General features: G+C 36.8%; 1 protein-coding gene across 1 annotated transcript in view; it reads left to right on the top strand.

The window, feature by feature from the left end:
- Nucleotides 1–19,972, top strand: part of SLC49A4 (solute carrier family 49 member 4) — an 81,986-nt gene that overhangs the window by 32,591 nt on the left and 29,423 nt on the right. The window contains exons 5-6 of the mRNA XM_047098826.1: nt 6,478–6,586; nt 17,487–17,554. Of these exons, the coding sequence (XP_046954782.1) occupies nt 6,478–6,586; nt 17,487–17,554 (177 nt within the window). The remainder of the gene's footprint in view (nt 1–6,477; nt 6,587–17,486; nt 17,555–19,972) is intronic.

The following is a 19,972-nucleotide window of genomic DNA, read 5'->3' as shown; positions in this document are numbered from 1 at the left end:
ATGTAATGTGAGCCACATATGTAATTTTAAATTTTCTAATAGCCTCATTAAAAAAAGTAAAAGAAACCAGTAAAATTAATTTTAATAGCATATTTTATTTAACCCAGTATATCAGAAGTATTATTTTAATATGTAATAAATATTCAAAATTATTGAGATTTTTTATGTTCTTTTATTCGAACCAAAGTTTTGAAATCTAGTTGTATACTTTTACACTTAAAGCATATCACAATTCAGATGCTAGATTTTCATTAGAAATAGTCTGCATTGAAATTTCATTAAATTTAATTTCATTAAAAATTGAAAGAAGTTGAAAAAGTTTTCATCGAGCAGTCTCGCACGTTGCACTACTTATCTAAAGTTCAAAGTAACTTTGCAATATTTCAAATTTTGAATCAACACATCGTTGATATTTGAAAAATCTTATATTCTACAAGCAATTGTTGGGGCTTTAATGGAAGATCTTTTACTTCCATAAAATAGATATAAAATTTTTTTTCTTTATCATTTTTAACAAAATTATCATAGCTAACATAACAATTTCTTTTACCATCTCTCCATCTAAAAATGATTTTCTTTTTGGAGGAGCCAAGATGGCGGAACAGCATGGAAGTTTTTTTAGCATCTCGCGTCCATGAAAGACAGCCAGATCAACACTAAAAATGGTTTTCTTTTTGTGCAGGAACCCAAACCATTTTATAACTGGCCAAAGTTATAAGTCCGATCTGTTTTAAAAAACTGTTTTTTAATGTTTGTTGGACATGTAATTCCGGTTTTGGACAACTAATTTTTTTTATTCCTTTTTGACTAATGAAAAGGAGCTTCCTATAAAATATACTCTGTATCTGTTGAACACGTCCCTTATTATTATCCACTTAATGGTCTTTAAATTTTTTTACACAGCATTCATTTTGCTCTGCTGCAACAGATTGCAGTTCCCATTCATTGTGAAATTTACAACATACTTTCTTCTACTTTCTTATTTTTTTTCATAAGATATTCAAATAAAGTACAATGTTACCTCTATGTGGAACAAAAATACTGAGAACTGAGTCAGTTCACCGACACCAAGATCAGTGGTAGGTTGTAATACTAGAAACAACACATGCTACACCCACACATTACAATAAAATCTTACCCGGTGCAGTTAAAGTAAAATGTAGTCCTACCAAAACAAAAGTAAAGTTGTGATTAATGGGAAAGTACTTTTCACTGCTCCTGTTTTTTAAGTTTGGTTTAGGTTAATTACAATGAAATAAAATGAAAAATTCAGTTCCTCAGTTGCACTAGCCACATTTCATGTGTTCAATAGCCACATGTGGCTAGTGGCTACCAAGTTAGACAACATAGCCATGCAACATTGTTTTTCAAACTTTGGTTCACAGCCAACTAATTTAGTAGGTTGACCACCTTAAAAAAAAAAAAAAAAAGAAAAAGTAGAATGAAATTAGAATGGAAATATTATTGTATCACCTGTATAAGAATACATATTTTTTGTGAGACTTTTGTTTCAGAATCTATGTCTGTGTATGTGGGTAGATCACAAAATAATATATTTCTTGCTTTGGAGTACAGAAAAAAGCTTTTAAAAACCGCAACTCCTGGCACCAAAGTGGCTCAGTTAGGCACCCGACTCTTGATTTTGGCTCAAGTCATCATATCCTCATTTGTGGGGTCGAGCCCCATGTCATGCCCTGTGCTGACAGTGCAGAGCCTGCTTGGGATTCTCTCTCTCCCTCCCCGTCCCCCACTCATGTGTTCTCTCTCTCTCTTCTCTCTCTCTCAAGATAAATAAATAAACTTAAAAAAAGAAGAAGCCATATCTCTACAGGGGGGCCTGGTTGGCTCAGTCAGTAGAGCATCTAACTTGATCTCAGGGTTGTGAGTTCAAGCCCCACACTGGGCGTGGAGCCTACTTTAACAACAACAACAACAACAACAACAACAACAAAACACATGTCTACAGCACTTAGTATATTGCCTTACATGTAAGAGGCAAATTAAATATTAGTGAAATTGAATGGTGATCAGTGGCACATATTTGTAAAATAACAGTTTAAAATGATGGTTATTTTAAGTTTATTTATTTTGAGAAAGAGCATGAGCAGGGGAGGGCAGAGAGAGAGTGAGAGTGAGAATCCCAAGCAAGCTCTGCAATGTCAGTGCAGAGCCCGATATGGGGCTCGAACCCACAAACTGCAAGACCATGACCTGAGCAGAAACCAAGAGCCGGACGCCCAACCGACTGAGCCACCCAGGCACTCCTAAAATGATGGGGTTTTTAAATGCTATTTAAGTTTTTCTCCATACAACACCAGAGATTAGAGAGCAATTAATAAGGCTGGAGAGGTAGCTTAGGCTATCTTATGCCATACTAATAATTTGGATTAGTCTATAGAAAATGAGGGGTCACTGAAGGATTTTAAGCTAAGGAGTTAGGTAAAAAATTATTCTGACAAGGAAAAACAACCTAAAATTATCACTCTGGCCAAAGTATATACCCTGGATTTGCTTCTAATTACTCTACCATTGAGATCTTTATTCTCTGTTTGAACTATAAAGGATAAGATCTTTCCTCTCTATAAAAAAACCCTTTTCACCAATACCTAACATTCCTTTGTTTCTTCCATTATGTGTCTGTTTATTCTGCAGGATTGCCTGCTTCTCCCTTTAGGCTCTCTAGGGTACTTCTTTGGACCTGCCATGCCCCATTCCCCTAGCCTATCAATGTAATTTTCTCTGGCCTTTCAAAGGACACTTGAAGTCATTACTTTCTGGATTAATCAGAATAACTAACTAGATTCTAATTCCCTTGTCTGGGGAAGCAACAAAATCACTGGTTATGCTCCAAAGTTTTCACCGCTGTTATTTATTTATTATCCACATGATTCCCATGTCTTACTATGTGTTTAACCTGTGTAACCTGAGTGAGCCTTCCTCTCCCTTTATACATTACTTTAATGTTTGATGATAGTGGTTGTTGTCTTTGCCTTTTAGACTTCAAGAGTGGAGAGCTGAGTTGATGTGTTTCTTCAGGGCACAGGAACGCATTTATTCATTCATTTATTCATTTGTTCATTTATTTATATTTCCCACTCCCATTTCCCTCCCCCTACCCAGGCTACCTCTCAAATGCATTTAATCTTTACTTTTCGTTTATTTAATTAATTTTATTTTTTAATACGTGTTTTGTAGCATCTGTGTTTAATTTATCCAAATGATGGCATATTATGTATCTCAGTCTGAGTTTTTTTCACTAAATGATATATGGTTTTTTTAAATAACTTTTCATTTTTGGAAGTTATAGTAATATACAAAGGTAGAATAGTATAACCCCCATATGTCCATAACCCAATGGGAACAGTCACTGATTTATACCCAATATTGTTTCATCTGTAATCCACCCACTCCTCCACTTCTTGTATTATGAAGCAAATCCAAGATGACCAATCAGCCATAAACATTTCAATATGTGTAATATATGTTAGAAAGGTGGGGACTCTTTTAACACTAGTTTGCTAATATCAGATCAATGCTTAAATTTCCAACTGTCTCATAAGTGTTTTTTTAACAATTTGAGTCAGAATCCGAATTTGGTTCATGCATTGCACTTGGTTCAAATGCCTTATAACCTATAGGTTTCCTTTCTTTTTTTTATTTTTATTTTTTTTTAATTTTTTTTTCAACGTTTATTTATTTTTGGGACAGAGAGAGACAGAGCATGAACGGGGGAGGGGCAGAGAGAGAGGGAGACACAGAATCGGAAACAGGCTCCAGGCTCTGAGCCATCAGCCCAGAGCCTGACGCGGGGCTTGAACTCACGGACTGCGAGATCGTGACCTGGCTGAAGTCGGACGCTTAACCGACTGCGCCACCCAGGCGCCCCTATAGGTTTCCTTTCTATCTCACTTTTTTCCTTGTAATTCATTTATAGAGAGTCATCCAGGGTGTTTTGTGTATGAGTAGTTACTCCTCTTTATTACTGAGTAGTATTCCATGGTGTTGATGTACACAGTTTGTGTAACTGTTGACCTGTCAAAGGACATCTGGGTTGATTTTAGTGTTTTTGTTTGGTTGGTGTTCTTGGATATGATACATAAACATTTGTGTATAGGTTTTTGCTGTGAACATAGGTTTTCATTTCTCTGGGGTAAATGCCTAGGAGTGTAATTGCTGGATTGTATGGTAGTTGCATATTTAGTTTTTTTAAAGCCCTGCCAGTCTATTTTCCAGAGTAGTTGTGCCATTTTTCTTTACCACAAGCAGTATACAAGTCATCTAGTTTTTGGGCATCTTCACCAGACTTTGGTGTTATCACTATGTTTTTGTTTTAACCATTTTGATAGGAATGTAGAAGTACAGTCTCTGCAGAGGGCACTTGGAATTATTGATTAAAGTTACAAATACACATACTCTTTTGACATGGTAGTTGCACTTCTAGAAGTCAATTCTCCAACTGTACTAGTGCAGACATGAAACGACTGTAAGAGCAAAGGAATAAATTTAATATGTATATAATATATAATAAAAATGTATATCTCTCTCAGTGGGAGCTGGTGAAATAAATTATATACCAACATAATGGAGTACTACCCAGCTCTAAGAAAGAGTAAGGAAGCTCTGTCTGTATTGACTGTGGAAGAGTTCTAAGACTTATTAAGTTAAAAAAGTAAAATTCAGGGGCACCTGGACAGCTCAGTCCGTTGGGCTCTCAATAATACATCTCTCAATAATAAATAGACGTTAAAAAATAAAAAATAAAGTAAAACTCAGCAAATGGTTGTAACATACTATCATTTATGTAAAAAGATTGGGGAAAGAATATATATATAATTGTGAATATATGTTAATATGTACATATATAAAATAACATGTAATACTATATATTTATATACTAATGTATATACACACATATGTATATACATAGTCTTACATATTTTGAGATGTTTCTGAGAAATTGCCCAAGAAAGCAAGAACATTGGTAATTGTGGGAAGAGGGGAATGGGGTAAGAGGGACATGTTTTCCCCATATTTTTATACCTTTCTGGTTTTGAGCCATTTGCATTGTATTGCTTATTAAAATCTTTGATTAATACAAACTTAAAAAAATTTTTTTTAATGTTTATTTATTTTTGAGAGAAAGAGACAGAGTATGAGCTTGGGAGGGGCAGAGAGAGAGGGAGACATAGAATCCGAAGCAGGCTCCAGGCTCTGAGCTGTCAGCACAGAGCCCGATGCTGGGCTTGAACTCAACAAACTGCGAGATCATGACCTGAGCTAAAGTCAGACACTTAACTGACTAAGCCACCCAGACGCCCCAACAAACTTTAATATCAATAAAGCAAAAGTGAAAACTGCTCTCTGAAAATAATAAAACTAGCAAGTTATGTATTTTTAATCTTTGGTTTTTATTCCCTCCACTCTGTTTATATAGAGAAATAGTAATTTAACCTATACCTACTCATTGTATGAAATAATGTTGATAACTCATCTGTATAATAAACTTTGACAATTTTAATATGAACAAAAAAGTTTTTTTTTTTTAATTTTTTTAACGTTTATTTATTACTGAGAGACAGAGCATGAGCAGCAGAGGGGTGGAGAAAGAGGGAGACACAGAATCTGAAGCAGGCTCCAGGCTGAGCTGTCAGCACATAGCCCAACGCGGGGCTGGAACTCACAAACCAGGAGATCATGACCTGAGCCGAAGTCAGACGCCTAACCAATTGTGCCACCCAGGTGCCCCACAAAAAAGATTATTTTTATGTAAACAAAAAATTTAAAGACCATTGAATTTATTAACAAACTAATTATTAACAAACTGAATATTTTCTATTTCTGATTCTGGTGTTCCAATTTCCAAGTGACTTACATTTTTCATGAGTAAGAATTTAAATTCAGGGGCAGCTGGGTGGCTCTGTTGGTTGAGTGTCTAACTCTTGATTTTGGCTCAGGTCATGATCCCAGGGTCATAGGATCAAGCCCCATGTTGGGCTCCATGCTGAGCATGGAGCCTGTTTAGGATTCTCTCTCTTTTTCCATCTGCCCCTCTCCCTACCTTGTGCTGGCTCGCCCTCTCTCTCTCTCTCTCTCTCTGTCTCTGTCTCAAAAATAAATAAATAAATAAATAAATAAATAAATAAATAAATAAATAAAGGCATAAAGAAAGTGATTCTACTTGCTTTAAAAAATTTTTAATTCAGGGGCGCCTGGGTGGCTCAGTCGGTTGGGCGGCCGACTTCGGCTCAGGTCAAGATCTCGCGGTCCGTGAGTTCGAGCCCTGCGTCGGGCTCTGTGCTAACTGCTCAGAGCCTGGAGCCTGTTTCAGATTCTGTGTCTCCCTCTCTCTGACCCTCCCCCGTTCATGCTCTGTCTCTCTCTGTCTCAAAAATAAATAAATGTTTAAAAAAAATTTTTTTTTTAATTTTTAATTCACAATTTTGAATCTGTAATAATATTTTCTTTTCTCATTTACAGCAATATGAGATTTTTGATGATTGCTTTAGCATATGCCATACCACTTGGTGTATTTGCTGGCTGGTCTGGAGTTCTGGACTTAATTTTAACACCAGTGCATGTCAGTCAAGTAAGTATTTCATTTCTTTATATGTTGGAGATATTTTTTAGTACATTTAAATTGTAAATATTGTCTGCGTGTTCTTGGTTTAAACTTCAAGGCCTGGGTAACCATTATCCAATACCATTGTTGCAAAAGCAAGATCCTAGGGAGCCTGGGTATCTAGTGAGTTAAGCATCTGACTCTTGATCTTGGCTCAGGTCATGATCTCTCAATTCATGAGATCAAGCCCTATATTGGGCTCTGCACTGACAGCGTGGAGCCTGCTTGGAATTCTCTCTCTCCTTCTCTGTCTGTCCCTCCCTGGCTCGTGTTCATTCTCTCTCTCTTTTTCAAAAATAAATAAACTTAAAAAAAATCCTTTGAAATAGTTAAAAATAATATTGATTTTCTTCCTGGGTTTTGTTAACAGCCATGAATTTTACATTTATTTGGCTATTATTAATGATGCTAATAAACAGAAAAATAAAGAAGGAAAATCTTCCTTTGTTGACTCCATCCTAATCTTGCTCCATACTTTATAAAGAAGATTAAGACCCCATCATCAAATATATGGCTAATGTCGGCATCTAATTTCTCACTTTCTCCCTAGTCTCAGAATAAGGGTACCTCATTTCTTTAAAAATAACCATGTACCCATGGTTATTTTTGACCTATATTTTTGACCTATATGATTCAGGCCATGTATTCCTTCTCCTTACTTCCAGACAGCATGGTAGAAAGGGGTAGAGAGATTTGGAGGGGCAAATGGAAGCAATCCAGCACGCTGGTGTGACTTTCTATTGTATGAATGAACAACAATTTTCCATTCTGCTTTTGATGAACATTTGGATTGTTTACAGTTTTTAACTGTCACAATCACAAACAATGCTGTATGAATGTTATCATACATGTTTCTTGATGCACCTCTATACACATTTCTGTTGGGTATGTAGCTAGCAATAGAATTGTTGGTTATAGTATATTCCTGGTTTGATAGATGATGCCAAACTTCCCCAAAGTGGTTGTATGAGTTTATAGTTTTACCAGCAGGCTATGAAATTTCTCATTGCTCCACATCTTTACCAACACTTGACAATGTTAGTCTTTTTTTTTTTTTAATGTTTGTTCATTTTTGAGAGATAACATAAGTGGGGGAAGGGCAGAGAGAGAGAGGGACAGAGAATCCTAAGCGGGCTCTGTGCTGACAGCAGAGAACCCAATGCAGGGCTCAATCTCATGTGAGATCATGACCTGACCCAAAGTCTGACATTTAACCAAATAAGCCACCCAGGTGCCTGAGTCTCTAAAGTTAGAAATGCTGGGCGCCTGGGTGGCTCAGTCACTTGAGCGTCTGACTTCGCCTCAGGTTGTGATCTCACAGTTTGTGGGTTCAAGCCCCACATTGGGCTCTGTGCTGACAGCTCGGAGCCTGGAGTCTGTTTCAGATTCTTGTACCACCCCCTCCCCCACACTTGTGCTCTGTGTCTCTCTCTTCCTCAAATATAAATAAATGTTAAAAAATTTTTTTAGGGGCGCCTGGGTGGCTTGGTCGGTTGGGCGTCCGACTTCAGCTCAGGTCATGATCTCACGGTCCGTGAGTTCAAGCCCTGCCTCGGGCTCTGTGCTGACAGCTCAGAGCCTGGAGCCTGTTTAGATTCTGTGTCTCCCTCTCTCTCTGGCCCTCCCCCATTCATGCCCTGTCTCTCTCTGTCTCAAAAATAAATAAACGTTTAAAAAAAAAAATAAATGCCACTATAATGATATCTTTTTGTTTGATATTTGAATATCCTTTTTTGTGTCACACCTGGTCAAGTCTCTTGCCCACCATTGGGCTGCCTTTTTCTTACTGATTGTAAAGAAGAGAGCTATGCAGGGCACCTGGGCGGCTCAGTCTATTAAGCATCCCACTCTTGATTTCAGCTCAGGTCATGATCTCATGGTCACGGGATCAAGCTATGTGCACATCAGGCTATGTGCTCATGGTGCGGAGCCTGCTTGCAAACTTCTCTCTCCCTCTCTCTCTGCCCCTCCCATGCACACACTCTCCCCCTCTTTCTCAAAATAAATAAACTTTTTGTGAAAAAAAAAAAGTACTAAAATATATTTTTAAAAAAGAGCTGTGCAGAAGGAGGCTCCCCAGAGCACTGTACGGGGTCCTCAGCATGTCTTAGACTGAGAAATGAACTGCACATGTAAACGGCAAAACTATTAGAGGCTTAACAGAAAGATTTCTATGAGGTTGAAAGCAGAACGAATACAGTAGAGGGTAAGCAGTGCTGGGCTCTTAGAGTTCTAGCTCAACCAGAATGGTAATACCTCATTAACACCTTTTTAATACCTTGGGCTTCTGCTAAGACACAGAATCTAGGCCAAAATTTAAAATAAAGAACCATGTTCTAGGTAAGATAAGGCCTATTCTACTTAGACCCACAATACCCAAGGCCTAAAAACAAGCCCTGACAAAAATCTGCAGAGGAGACAATTTGGAGACTGAATCCGACCAAGTGAGGGGGTCTTGAGAAACATTTAGGTTTCTACTTATCTTCCTTAATAAAACACAAAATCAAGCCAACAGAAGTTCAAGGTGATCAGTTATTAATTGAACTGCCTACTAACACAAAAATCAACCACTTTAGAGAAAGATAAAAGGATCCAGAACCTTTATATTGTGTCATCCACAGCATGTACCACACTGTTAAAAAAAAATTAGATGGGGCGCCTGGGTGGCTCGGTCGGTTAAGCTTTGGCTCAAGTCATGATCTCACGGTTTGTGGGTTCAAGCCCCATGTCGGGCTCTGTGCTGACAGCTCAGAGCCTGGAGCCTGCTTCAGATTCTGTGTCTCCATCTCTTTCTGCCCCTCCCCTGCTCATGCTCTGGCTCTCTCTCTCTCTCTCTCTCAAATATAAACATTAAAAAAATTTTTTTAAATAAAAAAAAAATTAGGAAAATGTGGCCCATATTTACAAAAAGGAAGTATTGAATAGAAACCAACTCAAAGATAGCCTACATGTTGGACATAACAGAGACCATAATGCAAAAGAGTGAGAAAGAAAGAAATCTTTGCTTGCTCAAAGTTGATGAGCATATTCCCCTATGTTAACCTGTGGCACTGTGTTGTCTGGTGCAGTAGCCACTAGCCAATCATAGCTATTTAATTTGGAATTTAAATTAGTTGGGATGAAATAAAGATAAAAATTCACTTCCTCAATGGCCACCTTCTGGCTACCTTTCAGGTGCTCAGTAGCCACTTGTGACTTGTAGCTGCCATATTTTGGACAGTGCAGATACAGAACATATCTGTCATCATAGAAAACACTGTCCATGCTGTTCTAGAAGTTTTATCATTAGTCCTGTCACATTTAAACCTAGAATTGAATTGTGTGCTCATTATAAGGTAGGTGTTAAGTTTCTTTTTTTTTTTTCCCCCATATAGGTATGCATTAACCTGGTATCAGTTTTTGAAAAGATTATGCTTTTCTTATTGTACTCTAGTGTCAACTTTGTCTTAATGAAGTGCCCTTATGTGCACAGATGTGTTTCTAAACTGTTTTTTCCCTTATAGTCTATTTTGCCTGTCTTTGTGCCAATACCAAAGTGTCTCAAGTGTTTTAGTGTTATAATAAGTTTTGGTATTTCATAGAATAAATATGCCCCTTTATTGGGATTTTGACTAGAGTTTTTTGAATCTAGATCACTTTGAAAATTAAGGTCTTTGTAATACTGAGCCCTCTGAACCATGTTCATTGTATTTCTGTACATTTACTAAAGTCCTAATGTCTCTGAATGATGCTTTATAATTTTCTGCAAAGACCTCTTCTATGTATTTGTTAGATTCAGTCCCAGGTATACGATATTTTCTGAGGCTATTGTAATTGGTATCTTTAAAATTTTTTCTTTTCTGGGGCACCTGGCTGGCTCAGTCAGTAAAGCATGTGACTCTTGGTCTTGGGGTTGTGAGTGTAAGCCCCACGATGGGCTTACTTAAAATTTTATTTTCTGTTGGCTGGCGTATAGAAGTATAGTTGACTTTTGCAAGGAATTGAAATATACCTGATCTTGTATCCAGCAGCCTTGTTAAACTCACTTACTTGTTTTAGTAATTCACCAACAGATACATTGGCCTCTTTACATATCAGTTGTGACTAATGACAAGTAGATGGAGAAAAGTACATTTAAAAAAATTTAACACTTGAGATAATCATATGATTTTTCTCTTTTAAATTTCTAATGTGGCAAATTACATTTACTGATTATTAAATGTTAACCCACCTTGCATTCCTGTACCAAATCCTATTGTCAGTGACTTGTTACATTGTTTATATATCACTGGACTCATATGTTCATGTTTTACTTAAGACCGTTTAAATTTATGCTCATGAATGAGATTGGACTATAATTTTCTTTTCTTTTTCTGTCCTTTAAGTTTTGGTATCAAGGTTTTTACCAGTCTCAAAAACAAATAAGGAGGCATTTTTTTCCCCTCTCTTAGTGGGGAGTTTGTGTAATCTTGGTGGTTTGGGGCTTTTGTTTTTCCCTAAATATTTGGTAGAATTCACTGATGAAACCAGCTAGCCTTCTTGTAAAAGGGTTTTTTTTTTCAACGTTTTTTATTTTTTTATTTTTGGGACAGAGAGAGACAGAGCATGAACGGGGGAGGGGCAGAGAGAGAGGGAGACACAGAATCGGAAACAGGCTCCAGGCTCCGAGCCATCAGCCCAGAGCCTGACGCGGGGCTCGAACTCAGGGACCGCGAGATCGTGACCTGGCTGAAGTCGGACGCTTAACCGACTGCGCCACCCAGGCGCCCCTGTAAAAGGGTTTTTAATATGGGTTCAGTTTATTCAGTAGTTATAACATTACTCAGATTTCCCATGTATTCTTACATCAATTTTAATAAATTGTACTTTTTTAGAATTTGTTCATGTCATCTCATTTTTCAAATTTATTGGTAAGAAGTTCTTCATAGTATCATCTTATGATTTCATTAGGTCTCCAAGATAAGTCAATGTGTCATTCTAGATACTGATTATGTATCTTCTCTCTCATTTTTCCCTTTAGTAATTTCGCCAGTGTCTCTTTAATGAATCCTTTTCTATTTTATCAGCTTCTGATTTTATATCTTTATATTTTTCTATTCTGTTAGTTTTTGTTGTTTTTTTGTTTTTTTTTTGAGGGAAGGTACTTTGCTCTCCTTATTCTAACTTTCTCTTTAAATTTTAAAAAATTTTTTTTTTCAACGTTTATTTATTTTTGGGACAGAGAGAGACAGAGCATGAACGGGGGAGGGGCAGAGAGAGAGGGAGACACAGAATCGGAAACAGGCTCCAGGCTCTGAGCCATCAGCCCAGAGCCCGACGCGGGGCTCGAACTCCCGGACCGCGAGATCGTGACCTGGCTGAAGTCGGACGCTTAACCGACTGCGCCACCCAGGCGCCCCTCTCTTTAAATTTTTAAAAATGTTTTTATTTATTTTAGAGAGAGACAAAGAGAGAGTAAGCAGGGGAAGGGCAGAAAGAGAGGGAGACGCAGAATCTGAAGCAGGCTGCAGGCTCTATGCCGTCAGCACAGAGCCCAACACGGGGCTCAAACCCACAAACCGTGGGATCATCACCTGAGCCGAAGTCGGACACTTAACTGACTGAGCCACCCAGGCGCCCCTCTAATTTTTTGATATAAATGCTTAGATCTTTGGTTTTCAGCTTTTCTTTTTAATGTGTGCATTTTAAAGCTATGTATTTCCTTTTAAATATAGCCTTATCGTCATTCCATAAGTTTTGCTAAGTAGGATTTTCATTATTTTTCAATTTCAAATGTTTTCTAGTTTCCATAGTGATTTCTTCTTTGAACCATGGGTTACTTAGAACATTTTCTTAATGTATAAACTCTTGAAGATTCTCTCATTTTTTTTTTTTTAATTCCTAACTAAATTGCATAAATGTGATCTGTATTTTCAGTAGTTTCAAATTTGTTCACCCAGTATTTGGTCAACTGTATTCTATAATTCTTGGGTATGGTGTTATATTGTAAGACAATGTAATCAGGTGCACATAAATCTAGAATTATAATATCTGACCAGTGAATTGAACCTTCCATCCATATGAAGTATTATTTATTTCTAGTGATGCTTTTGCCTTAAAACTTATACATTATACCAGCTTTCTCTTGACTAGTGTTCGCATGGTGTATCTTTTTACATTTCTTTACTTTCAGACTTTCTTTACGTATACCTCTTATAAGCAGCATGTCCTTTTTTTTCTTTAAGCCAGTCTGATAATCCTTGTGTTTTAGAGTATTTAGTCCATTTACACTTAATATAATTATTGATAAATTTGGGTCGGGATCTATCATCTTATTGGTTTCATTTTTTTCAGTCTATCCTTTTTTCTACTTTCTTACTTTCTTCTGGGTTAAGTAATTTTCACTATTCTGCCTTCCTCTTTTATAAGCTTGATAGTTATAATCTCTTTTATTATTTAGTGGTTACCCTAGAAAGTACAGAATGCTCTTGTGATTTATCAACACCTATTATAAATTACAACTTTCACCTCTTCCAAGACAGCCCAAGATCCATAGAACCTCTCAACATTATTTAACCCTCTACAATCTTTTGTGCTATTATCATCATGTTTTACACTGCACAAAACATTATTATTGCTTATATAGTCAGTATTTAATTAGATTCACCTTCATATTTGCCCATTTTGTTGCTCTTCATCTCTTTATCTACAGTTTTCCACCTGTGATCACTCTACTTCTGTCTAAAAAGCACCGTTTAGTGAGCATGTGGTTTGGTTTTTGTGCAGGTCTGCTTGTGACAAATTCTCTTGTTGCGGGTTTGTTCTTTATTTTTGCCTGAAAATATCTTCATTTCACCTTCATTTTTGAGGATTATTTTCATGGAGATAGAATTCTTGATTGGCATTTTATTATCTTTTGGTTCTTTGAAAATAATCCCATTTTCTTCTGGCTTCCAAGAAGTCAGCTTTTAAGTTTAAAAGTTTGTTGCATTTAAGGTTTTTTCTTTGTCTTTGGTTTCAGCAGTTTTACTATGGTATAACTAGGTGGTGACTTTGAAATTTATTCTTCTTGAGGTTTGTAGGACTTCTTGAACCTATAACTTGATGTCTGCCATCAGTGTCGGAAAATTCTTTCTTTCTTTATTTTTTTAGTTTATTTTTTGAGAGAGAGAGAGAGAGAGAGAGAGAGCAAGCAGGGGAGGGATAGAGAGGGAGGGGGAGAATCCCAGGCAGGCTCCATGCTGTCAGCACAGAGCCCAATGCGGGACTCAAACTCATGAACCATGAGATCATGACCTGAGCCAAAATCAAGAGTCAGACACCTAACCAACTGAGCCACCCAGGCACCCCAGTGTCTGAAAATTCTTAGCCAGTATCCCTTAAGCTTTATTTTCTCTAATTTCCTTATGTTAAACCTTCACACTCTATTTCCTATGTCTCTTACTCTCTTTTCTGAATTGTCTATGCTTCTGCCTTTCTCTCCTTCAGGCTGGATGTTTTATCTAGCCTTTCTTCAACTCACTATTTCAGTTTTCAGCTCTAATATTCTGTTAAACACATCTATGAGTTGTTAATTTCAGTTATTATATTTTTAAGTTACAAAGTTTTTATTTGATTTTTTTGTGTGTGGTTTCCAAGTGTCTGTAAAGTGCTTGATCTTTTACTTTTTCAAATTATTAAAAATAGTTGCTTAAAATCTCATCATTCCTTGATCTGGATCCCCTGTGGGTCTTTTTTTATTTGTGGTATTCATTTATGTTTTTTTATCTCCTTATGTGTTCCTTTATTTTTGACTGAGTGCCAGACATAGTATATGAAAAGTTATAGAGATCATTTAAGCTTCAAGGTGATGTTACTTAACCTCAGAAACAACTTATGTTTTCTCTACAGGAGTGTAAGGATCATTTAATCCAGCTTCAAGAATTGAGATAATTTAAGGCTGGGCTTCTGTCCCACAGAATACTGTTCTATTTCCAGTGCACAGTACTCTTAGATACAGCCTTTCAAAGTTACCATCTAAAGGCTAGGGTTTTTATAAGGCCACCCACACCACAACAGGCCCCACACTCACAGTTTTTTCTTTCCTAAGTCAGCAGGCTATTGATAACTGTCAGTCCCTTAGCTACCTTTTCTGAAATCAGGTACCCCAAAGGAAACCAGGCTTATCTTTCTGGGTTTCCTTCCCATTTTACATCATGGTTCCATAATTCTGGATTACCTTCTGGGCCCTCTGATGCCATCAGATAAATTTTCCCCTGGATTTTCTAGTTTTCAACCAGAATATCAATCCAGATTACCTAGTGTACCTTCACCAGAAGAAGAAAGTCTTCCTTTAGTTTTCTAACTTATTTTTCTGGATGTCAGGTGTTCCAGGCATGCTCAATTCCAAAGAAAGAAAAGTGTAGCACCCATTTGAATGATTCTGATTTTGCAGATCTTGTGCTTCACATTATAAATCCTGAGAAGCCCTTTCAAGTATCTCTGTCTGTATAAACTCTGAGAGGTAGAGAGACCAAGAATTACACCAGGTATTAAATGAAATGAAATTTAAAATTAAATGAAAGCAAAAAAAAAAAAAATTAAAGAAAAAAATTTTAATTAATTAGTGGGTAGAATGTTATTAACTAAAGCAAATGTCATGAACAAAGGAAGCAGTAAAGCAAAAAGCCTTACCTAAAAGGACCAGGATTAGTACAGTCAGATGCACAGTGGTTCTTAGCCTAACACAGAGCCCCACTCAGCAAGGGGATAGATGGAAATGTTTGGGAGGCCCAATGGCATTAAGTGGGCCTTAGACAATGGATGTTAAATGTTCTGCAATGAGAGGGGCAGTTCTGCAGAACAGAGAATTCTCTTGCCCCAAATGCCAATGATATGAAAAAAAAAAAAAATGTAGAGATAAATTAAGCTTCAGGCTGTTCTCTTTCTCCAGAGAGTACTTATCTTTGCTCTGGCACCAAACACTGTTAAGTAATTGTATTACTTAGAGTAGGCTAAGCTGCTATGAGAAGTAGAATCCCAGAATCCTGAGGCTTAAGAAATTTATTTCTCATTTACATAGCAATCTAGGACAGTTTGCATAATAACCTAGGACAATTGTGCACAGTTTGGATAACTTCCTCACACTGATTTAGAGACCTAGGTTGCTTCTTTCCACTTTGCAACAGTCTTGTCTTCTTTTTTTTTTTAATTTTTTTTTTAACGTTTTATTTATTTTTGAGACAGGGAGAGACAGAGCATGAACAGGGGAGGGTCAGAGAGGGAGACACAGAATCTGAAACAGACTCCAGGCTCTGAGCTGTCAGCACAGAGCCTGACGCGGGGCTCGAACTCACGGACCGTGAGATCATGACCTGAGCCAAAGTCGGCCGCTTAACCGACTGAGCCACCCAGGTGCCCCCGACAGTCTTATCTTCTAAGACCTTGTTGTTGTATGCATCAGTTAGGCGGGTGACTACATTCAGAATCCAGCTGTCAAAAAAGGAAAGAAGGCATGGAGGAGGCATACAGCTGTCCTCCAGATTCTACCCTACAGGTGGCACACCTTAATTCTGCCCACTTCATTAGGAACTTTGTCACCTAGTCATATGTAATTGAATGGGAGCTGAGACATATAATCCAGCTAAGTGTCCAGGTAGAAGATCACATATTTTGGTAAACAGGTATAATGAAAAATACAACTGGGAAAATAATAAAAGGTAGAAGTTAGTTGGGCATCTCTCAGTGCCAGGTCAAGCTTGGACTTGACCCTGTAGCCACAGTGAAAGCTTGTAACTATTTCTGAGCAGGAAAGTGGGATAGTTAGGATAATTATTCTGGCAATAGTGGGCAGAACAGGTTGTGGAGACCATTTAAGAAGCTATTATAGCAGTCCAGAAGTAAGAACTAAGGTAATAAGCAAGCATGGTGACCGTGGAGAGGGAACAAGGAGACAAAATGCACTGATATCGTTAGGGACAAATGGAATTCCAGTGGTAACCTCTAACATGTATTGAACATTTTACACATATTAGTTTATTTAAGTCTCAAAAAAATAAAAATCTCGTTATCCTTATTTTAATAATGAGGAAACGGAGACCTACGGTATGAATTTGGATAGAAGCCAAGTAATAGCAGGAGTTAAAGATACATGAATGATGGGTAAATCTAGGCAGCATTTGTAGATTTCTCTGAGAAAGTTTGGCCATGAGGTGAGGAAAGAGTTAAGACATTACATAGATGGAGAAGGATCATCAGGTAGTAATAACAGATAGTAATAACACGTAGATAGTACTTCCTGTTTGCTGACCACTGATCTAAGTCTATGCACAGATTATCTCTTTTAGTTCATTTTATAGATAAGAAGACATAATCCATCCAGGGTCACAAAGCTAGTAAATGGCAGGGTTGGAAATGTTTTCCCAAGAGTGGAGTGAGCTCTGTATTTGAAACCCAGCTCCAGTTCTCTTTCAGTGGTCTCCCTACATGCTCCATTCCACATTGCTCTTGCTCTCACTCTCTCTGTCTTCTGTGACCTCTTGATGCATCTTTAATTGTTGCCAGATGTTTTAGCACTTAATTATTTCCTAGTAGTGTCCTGTATATTGCCTATATTTAAGCTTCTTGAAGTCACTGACCATCTTCTGTCCTTTTCCTGTTTGTGATGCTGATTATTTTTTGGATTTAAATGTTCCAATAAAAACTTAAATAAGGATATATTTACTTAGATAAGTTGTATTAATTAGTCACACATGAATCCTTTCGTTTTATTCATTTTCTACATTTGTTGCCATTTAGCTGTTGATTATATTTGAATTATATATAATATATAAATATATTTACATATTGATGACAGAGGATCTTTATTTCTTGCCTTCTAAATTGCAACATGATAGTCTTATATTAAATGTGTCTGCCACTTTCTCTGCAGGTAGATGCTGGCTGGATTGGATTTTGGTCCATAGTTGGAGGCTGTGTTGTTGGAATAGCTATGGCAAGGTAAGAATATTTTACGTTAAACATGTGGGTGGGCCAAACCAAAAACAAAAAAAATGGCTCCTTTTGATAAGTGTTAAAATTCAGGGGAAAATAAAACAGGCAAAAGCCGGAAAGGGCACTTGTTCAGGCTACAAGAAAATTCACATGCAGTAAGAATTTGCTGCTGCAAGAAACATTCTCAGGAGTAGTCTGTCTTCAACTGTTTCCAGAGGATAGAAATGTGTTTCCAGTGTAATTAAGCTGCCTGTCTCCATATTATTGGAGAACAGAAGCTACAAATGGAGCCCAAAGAAAGGTAATACAGTAATAAAGGAAAATTGATTATTTATCGAGAATAGAAAAGAATTGAAAAGAATCATTTGTAAGAACATCTTTAGAACTTTACATGAAAAGGGAGTATCTGATTAGCAGATATTTATTTTTGGTCTTTTTTGGCAGGTACATCCCTGTATTTATCCCATTTTGATGAAAAGTGTCCATAAAGACTTGCAGTCATCAAACTCCCTTTGATCCTAACCCATTATGACAACACATTTTTAGAAGGAATCAGAGGAAGGAAAATGTCTTATTTTTTCTTAAAAAAAAAAAAAAAAAAGAAAGAAAGAAAGAACAGAAATGTCACTCATCCAGGTGACTGCCTGTAAAACTATCCTTGGTGTTTCCAAAGAGATGAGTTATTCACTTCCCAAATTGTTTACCCTGTTTAATCAAAAACAAAATTAGGCAATCAACTTTACCAGAAAGAGAAGAATCTAATTACATATTTGGGGAGATCAAATAAGATATGTAAATCACCTCAATTTCTAAATACTTAAACATAATTGGCACAGGATAATATATCTAGACCTTACAGTTTGCATAGTGTTCCTGGGATAATGAAAGAATAAACTGACACTGATTTCTAAATCGCCCTGAGGTTTTTATAAGTTAGGGAAATAAAAGAATAAAATCTAAAAGCTAAAGAAGAGGAATAGGAAGGTAGCATTTGTAGGAAACCACTACACAAATACTGAAATACATTGACTTGTCACATTTGACAGAATCATATCTAATTTTTCTAATTAAATATCCAAGCCAATTATAGTGAATCATCATTTCCCAAATCCTATTCTGAGCACTAGATAGGTCAAAGAGGAACTATTGTATATCAGAAATGACATCTCACATGTACCTTTTGCTTTATTTTCTTTCTGTAAACCCTTAATTTTATCTATATAGAAATAGAGCTAGAGGGAAAAATGAGACTGAGGACATTTCTGTTTTTAATTCATTGAAATGCAAGATCTAAAAAATATGACCCTTACTCTGGATTGAAGTCAATTATAGCTATCTCCTAGGCCTAGAATCAATTTTAAAATTATGTTCATAACACCATTTTGGGGATCCCTAGAACAGAATCTCCTTATACACATTAGTGTTTGGGTGATTTTTTTTGTAATTATGTTGCTAAAGGCCACTACCAGGTGTAATAATTTTGATGGTATTAGCCCATTTGAAAGGACTAGGTCTACATAAATAGCAAATCACAGTGGTCAGTTTATTCTTATGTGACCTGGCCCTGTCAGCTCTCTCACTGTTCAACTTTATTCAGTTCTGATTATACCATAAAACTATTTTATTCTCTCATACTTCGCCATCTGCCTATCAGACAAGTATGTTCTTGCAGCATACCAAAACATAAAAAAGTGTTTGGTGGGCATGAAAACTGTTTTCGGAGTTTCTTGAGGGAAATTTCTATGCAGCTGTGGAACGTTTTCAGAGTACAAAAGAATTTTCTGCTGGTAAACTTTAATAGTTGAGAACAAACATAAGTCACTGGGCAAAGATGCATCCATGTTTTCCACCAAAAGATGGCATCAGCTGTCACAGAAAGCTATTTTAGTCCAGGCAATGCTTACAAACATGATTAACCTTATCATGTCAAATAAGCACAAAAGATAGTATTGAAAATATTAAGAAGGACAGTAATATAATTACAATAAAAATTAAAATCAATTTTAAAACTTCAAAGTAGAAAAAACACAGTAAATATTATATTTGGGATGAGATCAGTTTTTCTGCAGCAGAAACAATTCTGAAGGCCTGAGTGTGTTGCATGTAGGCACAGCCAGAGGATTGTGCCTGTACAAATTAGCAGATGAGGAAAAGTTAATTGGCAAATGGAAAAGTTGTGGGTCATAACTAAACAATAAGCATCTCTACCATTTGCCTTTTAATTTCATGTTAATTCATTAAAAAGCAGAAATTTTGAGAACTTTTAAAATGCCCTGAAACATTAGCCACAACCTTTGTAGGACAGTAGTCATTACTCCAGAGCTACATTCTTGCTCTCCTGGAGCTTACTAATAGGGAAGACAAAAAGTAAATGCAAAAACAAAAGAAATGCCGATAGAGATCAATGCTGTGAAGAAAATAGAG

This window comes from Lynx rufus, unplaced genomic scaffold, assembly GCF_022079265.1.
Source record: "Lynx rufus isolate CCGP_SWC_20201006 ecotype Redwood Valley unplaced genomic scaffold, mLynRuf1.p SCAF_5, whole genome shotgun sequence".
NCBI lineage: Eukaryota > Metazoa > Chordata > Mammalia > Carnivora > Felidae > Lynx > Lynx rufus.
This window is presented reverse-complemented; position numbering and strand designations above follow the sequence as displayed.